General features: G+C 45.3%; 1 protein-coding gene across 6 annotated transcripts in view; it reads right to left on the bottom strand.

Annotated features, from left to right (window-relative positions):
• Positions 1 to 6,650: 6,650 nt before the first annotated feature.
• KCNJ4 (potassium inwardly rectifying channel subfamily J member 4) overlaps positions 6,651 to 20,087 on the bottom strand; it is a 209,943-nt gene continuing 196,506 nt past the window's right edge. For all 6 annotated transcript variants that reach the window (XM_056523931.1, XM_056523934.1, XM_056523928.1 and 3 more), the window contains one exon: positions 6,651 to 8,271. In XM_056523931.1, coding sequence (XP_056379906.1) covers positions 6,969 to 8,271 — 1,303 coding nt within the window. In that variant the 3' untranslated portion in view covers positions 6,651 to 6,968. The remainder of the gene's footprint in view (positions 8,272 to 20,087) is intronic.

The following is a 20,087-nucleotide window of genomic DNA, read 5'->3' as shown; positions in this document are numbered from 1 at the left end:
CCTCAGACTCAGAGGAGGGAAACACCTCATCAATAACAGTGAGATCCTTGCCCAAAGGAAGAGGAGAATCCCTTCTAGATCTTTTTGATCTGGACTGACTAGTGGTCATCTTTTCTAAAGAATTTCTTTAAAGGGGTACTCCGGTAGAAAACATTTTTTTTTTTAATCAACTGGTGTCAAAAAGTTAAATAGATTTGTAAATTACTTCTATTAAAAAATCTTTACCCTTCCAGTACTTTTTAGCAGCTGTATGCTACAGAGGAAATTCTTTTCCTTTTGAATTTCTTTTTTGTCTTGTCCACAGTGCTCTCTGCTGACACCTCTGTCAGTGTCAGGAACTGTCCAGAGCAGGAGAGGTTTGTTATGGGGATTTGCGCCCACTCTGGATAGTTCCTGATATGGGCATCAGATGTCATCAGAGAGCACTGTGGACAAGACAAAAAAGAAATTCAAAAAGAAAAGAATTTCCTCTGTAGCATATAGCTGCTAAGAAATATTTTTTAATAGAAGTGATTTACAAATCTGCTTAACATTCTGGCACCATTTGATTTAAAAAAAAAATATATATATATGTTTTCCACCGGAGTACCCCTTTAAAGAATCCTGAACCCATATGACCACATCTCTATTGGTGGGTTCATCAATGTCCATAGGGTTCGGGTGACACAACTGACAATCTGCACAGGGATCATGGTCAGGAATGGGTATATCACATTTTCTGCATGAGATATGCTTATGTTTGGAGGTGGATTTACAACCTCCAGAACTGCCAGCAGGTTCCATAAAGGATCTAGAATATAAAAAAAAAAAAAAATTAGCAAGTAGAAATTTTTTTTTTTGCATAAAATGCAGAAATAGCAAGCTGAAACTAAGGCAAGCGCCGTTTGGAGCAAACCAAGTCTCTCTAGCACAGAAGCAAGAAAACAGGTCTTGCTAGAATAAAGAAGATAAATAGAATGAACAGGGTTTAAATACCCCACCATCTGGAGCCCCCAAATCGGAACCTCCAAAAATACAGGGCAAAATAAAATAGAATTTAACTGAAAAAAAGCTAAATACAAAAAACTGTGAAAAAAGAAGGATAATAAAAGAGCTATTAACAAAAAATTGGACCGGAAGTGATGAAATCTCACGTCCAGTCTGCAGCTCCCCACTAGCAAGAGCCGTGGGGCTGCCATAAACCCACCGACACCTCCTGCTGCGTGGGAAAAAGAGGGAGCCGCTAGCTGCAGTGAAACAGGTACCCCCTGGAGGAGCAGGAAGACAGCCGTGGGAAGACAGGGACAGAAGAAATCTCAGATGGAGGGGGTAAGCCCATTATATGGGGGAAATTATTTGCATAATTAATAGCTACTTTTTTTTATTATGGGTGTATTTTTGGAGAGTAATTACATTACAGGTTATGGATTCTGGATTTATAGGGACAGAACGTTGATCCAGGGATTTATTCTGATGCCATATTAGGAGTCGGGAAGGAATTTTTACCTCTAGTATGATTTTTTTTTTTGCCTTTCTCTGGATCAACTCAGTAGGGACTCATTAGAGATATAGGTTGAACTTGATGGACTTTTTTCAACCTTATGAACTATTACTTACTATGTCTTTGTCCCGTGGGGCAGAAGACACCCCATATTGTGCTGCTGAGGGACGCTAGGGAAGAGCAGGGAGTCTGCATTGTACCTTCAGCCAATACCTGCAAAGCAGGAAGTGATGTCAGACAAGGGGCAACTTCTTTATAGCAATTAGTGATGAGCCGCAGGGGCCTTATTTGAATTTGCAATATTTTGTGAATATATGGACAAATATTCGTCCTATGTTAGCTAAATTTGCATATTCGCTATGTTTGTTCACTTTTTTTTTCCATGGGAAAATCGTAAAGAAATTTGTATAGTGCGCATACGCGATTATATATCTTTCACCTAGTGCTGGGCAATATGACCGAAAATGAGTATCACGGTATTTTTCTAAAGTATCACGGTATCACGGTATTTCACGGTATTTTTTTTATTTTTTACATTGAGACTTGCATTGAGGTGGCGTAGCGGAACTAAATGGGCTTTTGGAACTAAATGATCTGAACACTGGGGCAGTGGAGTACCCTTTTAAATAGATGTAACAAACAACCCTACAGCCTCCAGCTGTTGCAAAACTACAACTCCCAGCATGTTGGACTATATAGTAGTGTATGGTATAGGTCAGTGTTTCCCAACTAGGGGTGCCTCCAGCTGTTGCAAAACTACAACTCTCAGCATGTTGGACTATATAGTAGTGTATTGTATAGGTCAGTGTTTCCCAACTAGGGGTGCCTCCAGCTGTTGCAAAACTACTACTCCCAGCATGTTGGACTATATAGTAGTGTATTGTATAGGTCAGTGTTTCCCAACTAGGGGTGCCTCCAGCTGTTGCAAAACTACTACTCCCAGCATGCCCGGACAGCCGTTGGCTGTCCGGGCATGCTGGGAGTTGTAGTTTTGCAACAGCTGAAGCGCCTCAACACCTGGAGGGCCTACTTTAGGTATAGTATATTATACAGACCCCTGTCCATCCCAGAACCCTGACTCACCTTCCCAGTTGCTGCAGGGACCGTCCGGGGAGGGTGAGCCAGGCCATCCATCCTTCCTGTGGTATCCGGCGGCATTCCAGGTGGAGGGTGAACCGGTCCGGGCTGTCCTTCTCCGGGGGGTCCTCTTCTCCACTCCCGGCAGGCTCCGGCCTAGTAACGCTGCATAGACGCCGCTGCGCAGTGACGTCCGTGCGCAGCGACGCACCTGACGTCACGGCGTAGCGGCATCTATACCGTTATGGCGGTATGGGCAAAAATCCATACCGTGGGAGAAAAAAAAAACGGTATCCGGTTCATACCGGTATACCGCCCAGCAACTAACAAACACTATACCCTACACTAGAATCCATCTGCTAAACTAACCTACCCTATCTAAAGCTAAAAGAAGGGAGGGATCAGTGTCCTCTGGAAGTGCAGATATTCGCAAATATTTACATATTCGCAAATACAAAATATTCGCGTTCCACACCGACTCACACAGTATATAATATTGGAGCCTTCTTTGGATCACAAGCTGGAAGCAGGGAGGGATGATCACTTTTTTTTTACACAGTACACATGATTGTTGTGATTGTGTACTGTGAAGAAAAAAACTGAATATTCGTCATTACGAAAATATATATAGCGCAATATTCACATTTCGAATATTCGCGCTCAACACTAAATGCAATTAATTACAGCATTAGTTGCTATTATCTGTTGTGTCAAGGTTTTGATAAATGGGAGATTTATCAAAACCTGTCCAGAGGAAAAGTTGCTGAGTTGCCCATAGAAACCAATCAGATCGCTTCTTTCATTTTTCACAGGCCTTTTCAAAAATTAAAAAAGCGATCTGATTGGTTGCTATGGGCAACTCAGGAACTTTTCATCTGGACAGGTTTTGATAAACATCATAGTGTACAAAGTACTCTGAGAATTAGCATTTTGTGGACCAGCATGAAAGTATTAATGGCCCTAGTATATTAAAGGAACCTAGTAAGCAAATTTGATCAATATGAAACACGATTTTTTCACGATTTTTCACAATTTTCACTTTAAAATTCTCTAAATTTCTCCTTAGCAACACACTACAAAGTGTCACTTTATTAGTAACAGATTATTATATTTTGTAAAATGTTGCTAGGGAACAGAGTGAGAACATGAGAGTGTTGAGAATGTTGAGTGGGAACTGTGAAAATGGAACTACCTTGTGAAGGGGTTATTCCACAATAAGCCAGATTCACTGAAATCTCAAGAATGGGGAGTTGAGTCTTCTCAAAAGGGTACACGTTATATCTCTTGGCCATACGTCTGCCAGTAACCTCACAGTAAACACAACCACGAATGCTCAGCATTGGTGGAATATCTCCTGGCTCCCTGCCACTGCAGGGTCACTAGCCCCTCTTAGTACCTGTAAGTAACCATACGGACAGGGCTGTGTGGGGTATGGTGTAGGAACATTGCTAGTTTTATCTACATGTTTTTTTAATGGTGTTTATAGAGAATCCTCAAATTCAAAGCAAAGGGATTCAAAGTGAGTATGAATCTATTGAGTGACTTCAGCCTCGACACAGCTACTGTAGAATGGGGTAAGATAAGGACCCTTACTATGTTTTCCTACGTTTTCCTATTGCAGATTTGGAGATTCGTCAATAAATTGCCAGCTTTGTGAGCCTGCAGCCATGAGATAACTTTTCTAAGTCATCCTGTAAGGGTTCATGATATCGTAAATATATATTCTGTGCTCTGAACTACTAGCGTGTGACTATAAGTTTGCTGGTAATATTGGGTAATGGCATAGATTTCCCTTATTGTATGCTTTAGGCTGTATTGCCCCCATGGGACATCACTTACTGTACCTACACACTATTTTGTTCTATGTGAATTGAGATACTCCTTACCGCAGACTTTATGAAGATTGTATGCAAATTCCCCTGAGGACGTCCTGATGAATAACTGACCACATGAGGAAAGAAACGTGTAGGGATTGCGTGCTTATTAACTATTGTCTTTTTTTAATTATTTAGTTTGTACCATCCCTGTGTCCACCATAGAACACTGTTTTTGTATTTTCTAGATTTTAATGTGTACATTCTCTATATGACATTTCGTTTGATATTTTTTCACATTTTGTAGAATTCATTTTTTCGTCAGGTGGATTTTATTCAGTATCAATAAAATTTTATTGGACTGGAGTCTTTTGTCAGAATGGACCGCACTACCGCACCATTCATTCTCTATGGCAGTTGCTGGATATTTCTCTGTACAGTGCTCAACAGGGCCGGACTGGCCTACCGAGTTACCGGGAAGATCCCCAGTGGGCCGCCGGCACTGGGGCCGCTTTGAGATGTGCACGCAGCCATTTTCTCCCCCTCCAGCGGCCGCCAGCTGCCAGGGCTGTCATCATTGGCGCTCTGCTCCGGGCCCCATGCCCACAGGGGACCCGTCACATTAGGGACATCCCTGTGTCCCGAAAAATCTTTTCGGGACACAAGGGTGCCCCGGTTACCTCTTTGCGGCCGCCGGCCCCGCGTTAACTTTAAAAACGCAGGGACAGCCGGGATGTAGCGCACGCAGGGACGTCACTGATGCCCCGTGCGTGCGCCCATAGTAACAGAGCAGAGCAGAGCGGTGAGGAGGATGCACGCGCATGGTAAGTGACCAGCGGCACGTCATCTTCAGTATTCCGACCACCACTCCGGGTTCACGATCTAATGCTATGGCTATAGGCCATAGCAGTAGATCGTGACCCCGGAGCGGTGGTCGGAATACTGAAGTGGGGCGGTAAACAGGCATACAGCCTCCAGCCATACACTGTATATGGCTGAAGGCTGTATGTCTGTGGGACTACTGTATACTGCACCTAATGTGGGGGAACTACTGTATACTGTACCTATTGTGGGAAACTACTGTATACTGCACCTAATGTGGGCGACTACTGTATACTGCACCTAATGTGGGCGACTACTGTATACTGCACCTAATGTGGGGGACTACTGTATACTGCATCTAATGTGGGCGACTACTGTATACTGCACCTAATGTGGGCGACTACTGTATACTGCACCTAATGTGGGGGACTACTGTATACTGCACCTAATGTGGGTGACTACTGTATACTGCACCTAATGTGAGGGGAACTATACTGCACCTAATGTGGGGAAGTATACTGCACCTAATGTGGGGAACTATACTGTACCTAATGTGGGGGACTATACTGCCCCTAATGTGGGGAAGTATACTGCACCTAATGTTAGGGACTATACTGCACCTAGTGTGGGGGAACTATATTTTACCTTTTATGAACAAGAAAATGATGACGTGCTGGTTTAACGACGCAACACTATGGGACTGGTATGTGATTTTTTCCAGGGCTGGTTTTCACACCCAGTCCGGCCCCGGTGCTCAACAATCTCTCAGTACAGTGCTCAACAATCTCTTACAGCTGTCAAAGAGAAAGAAAAAAAATTTTGGTCACGAATACTCACCGCTGCACTTTTCTGATGGGTGACTTGGGTCCCTGTTCTTGAGATCGCAGTGGTCTGACCCCTCCTTTGTTTCTGTTCTGCAGGCCTAAACATCGCTCTGTGTAACCAGGGGATATGCGGCCAACAAGTATGAAATGAAAGGGTTGCATAAACAATCCAACAATCATGTGGCTCTGCCTGAAAAACATTTAAGCCATGTATAGGCTCTTCACTCAAGCCCTAACTGCTAGTTTGGCACTTGTTTACAGATAGTGTGTCAGCCTGTTCATATTGGCCCTTACTATTTTTTTTTTTACTCATTATTATTATTATTATTTTTGACCACCGGTTCCTCAACTCTATTTGCCGGATTCACTTTCTTCACTGGGTGGTCCTTTGGAGCAAAACTTGTGACCACCCTTCTAGAGTTGTGAACACAATTCTCATACCCATCTGGACCCATGTACTGTCATATACATTCTTGCTTTGTGACCGTGCATGTTCCGTTCCATTGCACAGGGGGAGCACGCGCAGTCACATGGCAAAGAGAGAGTGGGACCTTTACTATAGTAAAATATTAGTGCATTTTATCAAGTACTGATAAATATCTGAAAACAACTATATATATATAACAACATGTATTATTTGGAAGAGCACAGATTAAAGGTTTATTTTTCATTTGTGTCTGTACAAAATATTTCTATACACTGAATATACCCACCCTGTTTTCCTCTGTTTCCCCAGAAAATGTCTCTGTCTCAAGAAAGAAATGGCAAATAAGCTCAATTCACAGAGCATACTTATTGACCAGAAACGTCCATGTCTTTCCTTTAAAATATATGTAGCAGTTTAACAGGTCTGTTACTTTTATAGGTTATAGAGTCCTCAGACGCACAAAGTACAACTACACTATAACCCTGATAGACAGTGCCATAGGAAATCATTGCCATTCTTTGCCATCATATGGCGGATTCTCTTCTGTATGAAATATTGTCTAGTGCCATGGAAGCCTGAAGGCGATCTAGTTCTAGGTGACTTCCCATAACATGGATGACCCCTTCTTCTGGACCACCACCAAGGACTTCATCATCCTCATCCTCCTCCTGACTTAGGAGAGCCAGCTCATTTTCATAGCAGAAGGCGCTTGGGGAAGGTAAAGCAGTAATGCGACTTTCATGCAGTTCACGTGCACTGCACATAGGGGTTCCTGGCACCTGGTACGTTTTATGAAAGTGAGAATAGTCGACTTTATAATGACTCTTCTCCTCAAATACAACAGGCTCAAATCTATGTCCCCAACGAATTTCACTTGCTAGATATGAGCTGCGAGCTTGTGTTGTCATAGCGGTGGCCTCAACCATACCTTCCAAAATGACAACAATCTCAAAGTCTTCCACCTCTAGCTGTTCCTTCCCCATTGAGTAAAAGGGACTCTCCTCATCAATCTCATGGACAATAATTATAGGGGAAACAAGAAATATTCGATCCAGTCCACTATCATAACCCACATTTAGGTCCTTCTGATCCACAGGCAGGTACTCACCCTCTTGGGTAACATAGGGTCGGATAAGTTGTGCTCTTACATGGGCTTCAACAATGTGACTTTTGCGCAGATTACCAACCCTCCACATTAAGCAGAGTTTACCATCTCTAAGGGCAATTACAGCATGATGACTGAAAAGCAGCGTTTGGGCTCGTTTTTTGGGTCTAGCCATTTTGGCCATTATTGTTCCAATCATAAAAGAGTCAATGAGGCAACCAAGGATGGATTGTGCCACTACGGCTAGTATGGCTAAAGGGCATTCATCAGTAACACACCGGAATCCATAGCCTATTGTGGTTTGTGTCTCTACAGAGAAGAGGAAAGCTTCCACAAAGCTGTTCACATGCATTAGACAGGGTTTTGGTGGGCCTGTTCTTCCTGCAGTAACTGCACTAGCACTTAAATCCCCATGGATGAAAGCAATACACCAGAAGAGGAAGGCAAAGAAGAGCCATGAAGCTAGGAAAGCGGCAGAAAAGATGAGCAGCATGTAGCGCCAACGGGTGTCCACACAGGTGGTAAAGATGTCAGCCATGTAGCGTTGTGATTTGTTGCTGAGATTTGCAAAGTAGACATTACATTGACCATTCTTTTTAACAAAGCGATTACGCCGTTTCCGTCGTGAATGAGGGTTGTGGAGTGAAGAGGCCCAGTGACCATTAAGACCCAAAGATGGCATGTGGAGAGCTTCCTCATCTGTTGACACGATGCTGTACCTACTGTAGAAGACAAAGAGAAAGGATAACCAGTATTTAATCTTTACAGTCATTTTGATCTTAACATTTTTACTTTTGCATTGATTTCATTAGATGTTTTACTTAATGAGAACACCTTTCATTTTTAACCCTTAACTTCCTTATAGGTGGGAGTCCTTTATTTTTAAAGGGGTACTACGGAGGGAAAAAAAATCTTTTTTAATCAACTGGTGCCAGAAAGTAAATTACTTCTATTTCTATTTAAAAATGTTCTAGATGATTTCCCAAAACATGGATGGTCCCTTTATTAGGACCAATGTCTCCTTCTTCATCTCCTGACTTAGGACAGCCAGCTTATTTTCATAGCAGAGAGCGATTGGGTCACAGTTATGTGGTCCTTTATGGAACTGTTTTTCAAATTTTAGATGTTTATGGCATATCCACAAGATAACTCTCATACTTATAATATGGATATTAGAGCTGAGTGAATAATGATAATTTTATGAAATCCAAGATTTTCCATTTAAAAACTAATTTAGAGGCTGCAGGATTTCATATGGAACTTAAAAATCCAGATCTGAGGAACTCAGAACATAATCAACAATAGCAATATACTGTCCCAATGCGCTCAAAACAATCATTTGTCAGGTGAAGTTTAAAGGGGTACTCTGGTAATTTTCTTCTATTTACATTTTTTTTTACCTTTCAAGTACCTATCAGCAGCTGTACGCTCCAGAGGAAGTTGTGTAGCTTTTTTAGTCTGACCCTAGTGCTCTCTGCTGACACCTCTGTCCATGTCAGGAACTGTCCACAGTAGAAGCAAATCCCCATAGCAAACCTGCTCTGCTTCGGACAGTTCCTGATATGGACAGAGGTGTCAGCAGAGAGCACTGTAGTCAGACTGGAAAGAACTACACAACTTTCTTTGGAGCATACAGCAGCTGATAAGTACTGGAAGGATTAAGGTTTTTAAATAGAAGTAATTTACAAATCTGTTTAACTTTCTGGCACCAGCTGATTTGAAAACATTTTGTTTCCACCAAAGTACCCCTTTAATAACAATTTTCCTCCAGAAAGTTGGCTGTGTTTAAAATTTTTAGCCAATGGACAAGAAAACTTTCAGGCAAAATCTTTAACTTACAAACAATCCTTCTGGAAAGATTTACTGAGAAATTTCCCAAAAATAAGATTTATCCTTAACCCGGCGTTATTTATCATGTACTGTATGGCCAGTGCCAACAAATGTAACAGCAAATATGGACTAAAAATCTGTCAGCAATGTATTGTTTTGATTTTTGCTGTAGATTGTCTATAGATCAGCAGAAAAATCAGCAACTGTAACATTTTTAAACCTCTAATTTTAAAATATATTTAAAAAAGGAATAGTTTTAGACAGGCAAATATACTTTCAACAACCCTTGCATGAAACAACATTCAGATACATTTTAGAAACTTAATATAATGTAACAGATCTTATCAGAGTAAAATGGCTCTTTCTCCAATGATCAGGCTCCTTTCCTCCCCCACTGATAAACTCATCATTCAAAAACCATCCAAGCCTGTCTTGCTCACAGAAGTATCAGGTTACAGTCGACTATTAGAAATCTATGGTGAGGTAAAGGAAGGAGGTATCACTCAAATAAAGAAAAAAGCAATGGATCCAGCAGCTGCAGTAAAAACTTATCCTTGTTTATTAATCATCCAAGCAAACAGACACTTGACATGAGCAGCCGGAACACCAGAGAATGTAGAGGTAGAATGACTGTAGAGAGATAGGAAGAGATAGGGCTGCAACTTGTTGTGAGAGTCATATGTCACCAAAGTGCTGAATTTACAGCTCACACTGCTCAGAACTGCTATATAATGTCCTCCATGTTGCCACTGCTTCTTATGGTTTAGTATATAGGTATAGGGTAGCAGGATCATCTTTTCTGTATGAGCACTGTATGGGTAGCTAGTCTCTGCATACTAGCTAAGGGACAATAGCCCTGCTTTTAGATCTTCTCTGTGGGCCTTGTAGGGGTGCTGATGTGTGCGTGGGGCAAACTGCCCTTGAACACCCCCACTCTACAAAACAAACCTCCTGCCATCAGCACAAGCCCCAACCAGTCTGAGGGGAAACAGGGGATTTCATAACCACAATTAAATGAGTGTGGTGCTGCAGCTTCTTATATTTGCACATTTACATGTAGTGCCTGGGTTCTCAACCCGTGGTACGTATACCCCTACTGGTACGCCACGGGTTGAGTGGGGGTACGCCAAAGCGCTGACAAATACTGGCCCTGCACTGTAAGGGAGCTGTGTCATTGCCGGGGAGACGTGTGACCTCCCCTGATGTTGCGCGGAGGTGCCGCACAGCGCAGGAGGACGTCACACGTCAGTGTGGCCCGCCGAGCGCTGCACGAAGGAGCAGGCAACGACACCGCAGGAAGCCTGGTAAAGTAAAAAAAAGTTTTAAAGTTAAAAATAAGTGTATGGGATGGAGAAGACGGAGCACAAGGCATTAAGATGGAGGGGGAGAGGGATAATGGAAAATGGTATCAGAGGGAGGGGGGATAATGGCACAAGGGGATTAATATGGAGGGGGGGATAATGGCACAAGGGGATTAATATGAAGGGGGGATGATTAATCCACCCCTCCATATTAACCCCCTTGTGCCATTATCCTCCCCTCCCTCTGATCCCCTTTTGCCATATCCGATAATAATAGCACAAGGGGATTAAGATGGAGGGGGGAATATTGGCACAAGGGGATTAATCTCTTGTGCCATTATTCCTCCCTCCCTCTGATGCTCTTGCGCCATTTCCCCCCCCCCCCTCCATCTTTATCCCCTTTTGCCATTTTTCCCCCCTTCCTTTGATCTCCTTTTGCCATATCGGATAATAATGGCACAAGGGGATTTAGATGGAGGGGGGATAATTGCTCAAGGGGATTAAAATGGAGGGGGGAATAATAGCCCATGTGGATTAATATGGAGGGGGGAATAATGGCACATCTTAATCACCTTGTGCTATTATTCCCCTCTCCATATTAATCCCCTTTAGCTATCATTCCCTCCTCCCTCTGATCCTCTTGCGCCATTATTCCCCCCTCTCTCTGATTCCCTTTTGCCATATCAGATAATAATGGCACAGGGGGATTAAGATGGAAGGGGAATAATAGCACAAGGGGATTAAGTATCGCATTAGTAAGAAAGTAAGAACACTCTTTTTGTCCGCGGGTACCCCTCACACATAAGTTCCGCGGACATACTTTCAGCCTGGGGGTACAGTCGCCAAAAAGGTTGAGAACCACTGATGTAGGATACTTGTACAAATATGGTCTTCATGGAAGAGTCATCAGAATAAAACCTCTTCTACGTCCTCACCACAAAAATCAGTGTTTGAACTTTGCAAATGAACATATAGACAAGCCTGATGCGTTTTGGAAACAATTTCTGTGGACCGATGAGATTAAAATTGAACTTTTTGGCCGGAATGAGCAAAGGTACGTTTGGAGAAGAAGGGGAACAGAATTTAATGAAAAGAACCTCTGTCCAACTGTTAAGCATGGGGGTGGATCAATCATGCTTTAGGGTTGTATTGCAGCCAGTGGCACAGGGAACATCTCACGATTAGAAGGAAAAATGGATTCAATAACATTTCAGCAAACTTTGGAAGCTAACTTGATGCCATCTGTGAAATAGCTGAAGTTAAAGAGAGGATGGCTTCTACAAATGGATAATGATCCTAAACACACCTCAAAATCCACAGGGGATTACATCAAGAGGCGTAAACTGAAGGTTTTTCCATGGCCTTCACAATCTCCTGACCTCAACATAATGGAAAATCTATGGATTGACCTTAAAAGAGCAGTGCGTGACAGACAGCCCAGAAATCTCAAAGAACTGGAAGACTTTTGTAAGGCAGAATGGGAAAAGATACCTCAAACAAGAATTGAAAGACTCTTGGCTGGCTACAAAAAGCGTTTACAAGCTGTTATACTTGCCAAAGGGGGCAGTACAAGATATTAAATCTGCAGGGTGCCCCAAACTTTTGCAGACGACATTTTTTTGTTTTCTGTTATTTTGAAAGTGTAAATGATGGAAAAAAAATCTTACTTTTGTTGACATATTATAAGAATGTCTAATCTGTAATTTGATGCCTTTTGGAGACTTTTCCATCTTTCCTTGGCTTCTTTATGCACATTAATACAAATTTTTACCTGGGGTGCCCAAATTTTTGATCCCCACTGTAATATGTAAGGCAGTTATATATGTGTATTATAGGTATATTGGGGGAGATTTATCAACACCTGTGCAGAAGAAAAGTTGGCCAGTTGCCCATGGCAACCAATCAGATCGCTTCTTTCATTTTTAACAAGGCCTGTGCAAAATGAAATAAGCCATCTGATTGGTTGCTATGGGCAACTGGGCAACTTTTCTTCTGCACAGGTGTTGATAAATCTCCCCCAATGATTGAGTATACATTTCTATATATATTTAATGCAACACTACTTTTTATCTGGCTTCCAAAACAGCTTTTTACATCTAAATGCTGGAATATTGCCGTAGTGCAGGGAAAAACAGAATCGGTTCTACCGTCCTTGCTTTCTTACAGTGTTGAGCTTGAGGTTGGATTCTTATTGTTTATACAGTTCACTTATCCTAGTGACATCCCTTCACTTTATAATGCGGGAGTATTCTTTTATGGTCTATTCACACGTACAGTATTCTGCGCAAATTTCATGTGCAGGATTTTCTGCTGCAGATTTCAATGTAAACTGAATGATTTAACACATCTTGAAATCCTGAGCATCAAATCTGCGCAGAATACTGCACGTGTGAATAGACCCTTAATGTGTATTTTCTCCAAGTCCTGACAGTGCTACACACTCCAAGATGTAATGTAATAAACTAGGATCTGATAAAATGTATTTGTAAATGTAAAATGTGAGGGTTTTACTCTTGACTCCCCTATATATGGTACCCAGTGCTTTATTAATGTCGGCTCTGATAAAGTCTACAAAAAGTGCTTAGAAAGATCTGTGTAAGCCTGGTGGGTTCTAGAAAGTAAAATTAGAGTTAGGAATAAAAAGCCCAAATGGGTGTGAATGCCTTGTGTCACCTTACCCGTTTGACTTAGGAACAAACTCAGGAGCAGAGTCTGGGTTTTCACCCTTTATCCTGCTCCAGGTTGTGGAAGCTGGACTGCTGCTAGGGGATACCACTGCCCCAAGAGTGGTCCTGGTATAGGTAGGGTTGCCACTTTTCTTTCAAAAAAAATACCGGCCATGCTAATTTGCACAATTCATTATATATGTGTAACATCACAGGATACACATATGCAGGGGAGATTTTGTCCTATTCTGACCCCTATTACCTTTTTATTTCTCCTTATATGGGCCTGTATGAGGGTTAATTTTTTGCACCACGATCTGTAGTTTTTAACCCATTTGATGTGACTTTTTGATCGCTTTATTTTTATTAAATTTGGGAGTTGCCTGTGGCTCAGCAGCTGCCCCAAACAAAAACTACAACTCCCAGAATGTAGGAGTGTTTACCAACCAGAGGTGCCTCCAGCCGTTGGCTGTCCGGGCATGCTGGGAGTTGTAGCTTTGCAACAGCTGGAGCTGCTCTGGTTGGGAAACTCTGGTATAGTATATGGTGCAACATTCCGGGAGTTGGAGGATTGTTGGATAAATACCGGCCATTGCATTGCCGGTAGGTCCAGCTGTGGGTCATGTGTTAAGCTGGTGACTCTCTGGGTAACATAAACATAACATGTGACATCTCAAAGATCCTTTAGACAATTACATAAGTCCTCCAAAGGTCCTTTATACTGTCTATACATTAGCATACTGATTATATACCTATTACAATAAATAACATTGTACTAACAGCATGGGAGAAACTGCAGGAGAGCCCCCAGGTCCCTGAGGGACTCAACCTGACAGGGCCTAAGTGTAGTACAGGACTATGTTCTGTACTGGGACATTACAATACACTAGGCTCACAAGGATTGGCACTGCACAGCACTGAGGTGTGGAGTCTAATAACACCCTGTTCTTCACCCTAAACATCTTCACAGAGTTAGGCACTCTGCTGATCCAATGGTTCGCCCACATTCCTCTAGGTTGGCAGAGTATGTGGGGTGCTCTGATGGGTGTCACGATGCCGGCTGGCAGGAGGTGGATCCTCTGTGCCAGAGAGGGATTGGCGTGGACCGTGCTAGTGGACCGGTTCTAAGTTACTACTGGTGTTCACCAGAGCCCGCCGCAAAGCGGGATGGTCTTGCTGCGGCGGTAGTAACCAGGTCGTATCCACTAGCAACGGCTCAACCTCTCTGACTGCTGAAGATAGGCGCGGTACAAGGGAGTAGACAAAAGCAAGGTCGGACGTAGCAGAAGGTCGGGGCAGGCAGCAAGGATCGTAGTCAGGGGCAACGGCAGGAGGTCTGGAACACAGGCTAGGAACACACAAGGGAACGCTTTCACTAGGCACAAGGGCAACAATATCCGGCGAGGGAGTGCAGGGGAAGTGAGGTATACATAGGGAGTGCACAGGTGAAGACACTAATTGGAACCACTGCGCCAATCAGTGGCGCAGTGGCCCTTTAAATCGCAGAGACCCGGCGCGCGCGCGCCCTAGGGAGCGGGGCCGCGCGCGCCGGGACAGGACCGAGGGAGAGCGAGTCAGGTACGGAAGCCGGGGTGCGCATCGCGAGCGGGCGCCACCCGCATCGCGAATCGCATCCCGGCTGGAGGCGGTATCGCAGCGCACCCGGTCAGTGGATCTGACCGGGGCGCTGCCGTAGCGAGGATGTTGCGAGCGCTCCGGGGAGGAGCGGGGATCCGGAGCGCTCGGCGTAACAGTACCCCCCCTTGGGTCTCCCCCTCTTCTTAGAGCCTGAGAACCTGAGGACCAGACTTTTATCTAGGATATTGTCCTCAGGTTCCCAGGATCTCTCTTCAGGACCACAGCCCTCCCAGTCAACTAAAAAAAAGTTTTTCCTCTGACCTTTTTGGAGGCCAGTATCTCCTTTACAGAGAAGATGTCCGAAGAACCGGAGACAGGAGTGGGAGAAATAAGTTTGGGAGAGAAACGGTTGATGATGAGTGGTTTAAGAAGAGAGACATGAAAGGCATTAGGAATACGAAGAGAAGGAGGAAGAAGAAGTTTGTAAGAGACAGGATTAATCTGGCACAAAATTTTGAAAGGACCAAGATAGCGTGGTCCCAATTTGTAGCTGGGAACACGGAAGCGGACATATTTAGCGGAGAGCCATACCTTGTCTCCGGGAGAAAAAATGGGGGGAGCTCTTCTTTTCTTATCAGCAAACTTCTTCATGCGTGATGGAGCCTGTAAGAGAGAATTTTGGGTCTCTTTCCATATGGTGGAAAGATCACGAGTTATTTCATCCACAGCGGGCAAACCAGAGGGCAAGGGAGTAGGGAGGGGGGGAAGAGGGTGAAGGCCGTACACCACGAAAAATGGGGATTTGGAAGAAGATTCAGAGACTCTGAAGTTGTACGAGAATTCGGCCCATGGTAGAAGATCTGCCCAGTCATCCTGGCGGGAGGAAACAAAATGCCGTAAATAATCACCCAGGACCTGGTTAATTCTTTCTACTTGCCCATTGGATTGAGGATGATAAGCAGAAGAAAAGTTTAATTTAATCTTGAGTTGTTTACAGAGAGCCCTCCAGAATTTTGACACGAATTGGACGCCTCTATCCGAGACGATCTGCGTGGGCAACCCGTGAAGACGAAAAATGTGTACAAAAAATTGTTTTGCCAACTGAGGCGCTGAAGGAAGACCAGGAAGAGGAATAAAATGTGCCATCTTGGAAAATCGATCAACGACCACCCAAACAACAGTGTTGCCACGGGATGGGGGTAAGTCTGTAATAAAGTCCATACCAATCAGAGACCAAGGCTGTTCGGGGACAGGCAGAGGATGAAGAAGACCAGCAGGCTTCTGGCGAGGAGTCTTATCCCGGGCACAGACAGTGCAGGCCCGCACAAAATCAACAACATCCGTCTCCAGAGTCGGCCACCAATAGAAACGAGAGATGAGTTGCAAGGATTTCTTGATGCCCGCATGGCCTGCGAGATGGGAGGAGTAACCCCATTTGAGGATTCCGAGGCGTTGGCGTGGAGAGACGAAGGTCTTCCCTGGAGGAGTTTGCCTGATGGAGGCTGGAGAAGTGGAGATCAGGCAGTCAGGAGGAATGATGTGTTGCGGAGAGAGCTCTACTTCCGAGGCATCCGAGGAACGAGAGAGAGCATCGGCCCTAATGTTCTTATCGGCAGGGCGAAAGTGAATTTCAAAATTAAACCGGGCAAAGAACAGAGACCACCTGGCCTGGCGAGGATTCAGCCGTTGGGCAGACTGGAGATAGGAGAGATTCTTGTGATCGGTGTAAATAATAACTGGAAATTTTGATCCCTCCAGCAGATGCCTCCATTCCTCAAGTGCTAATTTAATGGCCAGTAACTCTCGATCCCCGATGGAGTAGTTCCTCTCCGCCGGAGAGAAGGTCCTAGAAAAAAAACCACAAGTAACAGCATGCCCGGAAGAATTTTTTTGTAGAAGAACCGCTCCAGCTCCTACTGAGGAGGCATCAACCTCCAATAGGAAGGGTTTAGATGGGTCAGGTCTGGAGAGCACGGGAGCAGAAGAAAAGGCAGACTTGAGTCGTTTAAAGGCGTCTTCCGCTTGAGGAGGCCATGACTTAGGATTGGCATTCTTCTTGGTTAAAGCCACGATAGGAGCCACAATGGTGGAAAAATGTGGAATAAATTGTCTGTAATAATTGGCGAACCCCAAAAAACATTGGATAGCACGGAGTCCGGAGGGGCGTGGCCAATCTAAGACGGCAGAGAGTTTGTCTGGATCCATTTGTAGTCCCTGGCCAGAGACCAAGTATCCTAGGAAAGGAAGAGATTGACATTCAAACAGACATTTCTCCATTTTGGCATAAAGTTGATTGTCACGAAGTCTCTGAAGAACCATGCGGACATGCTGGCGGTGTTCTTCTAGGTTGGCAGAAAAAATCAGAATATCGTCCAGATACACAACAACACAGGAATATAAGAGATCACGAAAAATTTCATTAACAAAGTCTTGGAAGACGGCAGGGGCGTTGCACAGACCAAAGGGCATGACCAGATACTCAAAGTGTCCATCTCTAGTGTTAAATGCCGTTTTCCATTCATCCCCCTCCCTGATGCGGATGAGATTATAAGCACCTCTTAAGTCCAGTTTGGTAAAGATGTGGGCACCTTGGAGGTGATCAAAGAGTTCAGAGATAAGAGGTAGGGGGTAGCGGTTCTTTACCGTGATTTTATTAAGTCCGCGGTAGTCAATGCAAGGACGTAGGGAGCCATCTTTTTTGGACACAAAGAAAAATCCAGCTCCGGCAGGAGAGGAAGATTTGCGGATAAAGCCCTTTTTTAAATTTTCCTGGATGTACTCAGACATGGCAAGAGTCTCTGGGGCGGACAGAGGATAAATTCTGCCCCGGGGTGGAGTAGTGCCCGGGAGGAGGTCAATAGGACAGTCATAAGGCCTGTGAGGAGGTAGAGTCTCAGCTTGTTTTTTGCAAAATACGTCAGCATAGTCCATATAGGCCTTAGGGAGACCGGTTACAGGGGGAACCACAGGGTCACGGCAGGGAGTACTGGGAACCGGTTTAAGGCAATCTTTGAAACAAGAGGTACCCCAGCTCTTGATCTCCCCTGTGGACCAATCAAGGGTAGGGGAATGGCGTTGAAGCCATGGTAGTCCAAGGAGAATTTCGGAAGTGCAATTGGGGAGGACCAAAAACTCAATTTTTTCGTGATGAGGTCCGATGCACATTAGGAGGGGTTCCGTGCGGTAACGCACGGCACAGTCCAATCTTTCATTGTTAACGCAATTGATGTAGAGGGGTCTGGCGAGACTGGTCACTGGGATGTTGAACCTGTTGATGAGAGAGGCCAAAATAAAGTTTCCTGCAGATCCGGAATCCAAGAAGGCCTTAGTGGAGAAGAAGAAGGTAGAGGCTGATATCCGCACAGGCACAGTAAGACGTGGAGAAGCAGAGTTGACATCCAGGACTGTTTCACCTTTGTGCGGAGTCAGCGTACGTCTTTCCAGGCGGGGAGGACGGATAGGACAATCCTTCAGGAAGTGTTCGGTACCGGCACAGTACAGGCAGAGATTCTCCATGCGGCGTCGTGTCCTCTCTTGAGGTGTCAGGCGAGACCGGTCAACTTGCATAGCCTCCACGGCGGGAGGCACAGGAAGGGATTGCAGAGGACCAGAGGAGAGAGGAGCCGGGGAGAAAAAACGCCTCGTGCGAACAAAGTCCATATCCTGGCAGAGCTCCTGACGCCTTTCGGAAAAACGCATGTCAATGCGGTTGGCTAGATGAATGAGTTCATGTAGGTTAGCAGGAATTTCTCGTGCGGCCAGAACATCTTTAATGTTGCTGGATAGGCCTTTTTTAAAGGTCGCGCAGAGGGCCTCATCATTCCAGGATAATTCGGAAGCAAGAGTACGGAATTGTATGGCGTACTCGCCAACGGAAGAATTACCCTGGACCAGGTTCAGCAGGGCAGTCTCAGCAGAAGAGGCTCGGGCAGGTTCCTCAAAGACACTTCGAATTTCCGAGAAGAAGGAGTGTACGGAGGCAGTGACGGGGTCATTGCGGTCCCAGAGCGGTGTGGCCCATGACAGAGCTTTTCCAGACAGAAGGCTGACTACGAAAGCCACCTTAGACCTTTCAGTAGGAAACTGGTCCGACATCATCTCCAAGTGCAGGGAACATTGTGAAAGAAAGCCACGGCAAAACTTAGAGTCCCCATCAAATTTATCCGGCAAGGATAGTCGTAGGCTGGAAGCGGCCACTCGCTGCGGAGGAGGTGCAGGAGCTGGCGGAGGAGATGATTGCTGAAGCTGTGGTAGTAGCTGCTGTAGCATCACGGTCAGTTGAGACAGCTGATGGCCTTGTTGCGCTATCTGTTGTGACTGCTGGGCGACCACCGTGGTGAGGTCGGCGACAACTGGCAAAGGAACTTCAGCGGGATCCATGGCCGGATCTACTGTCACGATGCCGGCTGGCAGGAGGTGGATCCTCTGTGCCAGAGAGGGATTGGCGTGGACCGTGCTAGTGGACCGGTTCTAAGTTACTACTGGTGTTCACCAGAGCCCGCCGCAAAGCGGGATGGTCTTGCTGCGGCGGTAGTAACCAGGTCGTATCCACTAGCAACGGCTCAACCTCTCTGACTGCTGAAGATAGGCGCGTTACAAGGGAGTAGACAAAAGCAAGGTCGGACGTAGCAGAAGGTCGGGGCAGGCAGCAAGGATCGTAGTCAGGGGCAACGGCAGGAGGTCTGGAACACAGGCTAGGAACACACAAGGGAACGCTTTCACTAGGCACAAGGGCAACAAGATCCGGCGAGGGAGTGCAGGGGAAGTGAGGTATACATAGGGAGTGCACAGGTGAAGACACTAATTGGAACCACTGCGCCAATCAGTGGCGCAGTGGCCCTTTAAATCGCAGAGACCCGGCGCGCGCGTGCCCTAGGGAGCGGGGCCGCGCGCGCCGGGACAGGACCGAGGGAGAGCGAGTCAGGTACGGAAGCCGGGGTGCGCATCGCGAGCGGGCGCCACCCGCATCGCGAATCGCATCCCGGCTGGAGGCGGTATCGCAGCGCACCCGGTCAGTGGATCTGACCGGGGCGCTGCCGTAGCGAGGATGTTGCGAGCGCTCCGGGGAGGAGCGGGGATCCGGAGCGCTCGGCGTAACAATGGGGACGGTGATGATCTTTGCTGGAAGTTTGGGTGCTCTCAATGTCTCTTTTAAACTTGTCA

This window comes from Hyla sarda, chromosome 6 (assembly GCF_029499605.1).
Source record: "Hyla sarda isolate aHylSar1 chromosome 6, aHylSar1.hap1, whole genome shotgun sequence".
NCBI classification, from domain to species: domain Eukaryota; kingdom Metazoa; phylum Chordata; class Amphibia; order Anura; family Hylidae; genus Hyla; species Hyla sarda.
The sequence above is the reverse complement of the archived record's forward strand: the minus strand, read 5'-3'. Positions and strand labels throughout refer to the sequence as shown.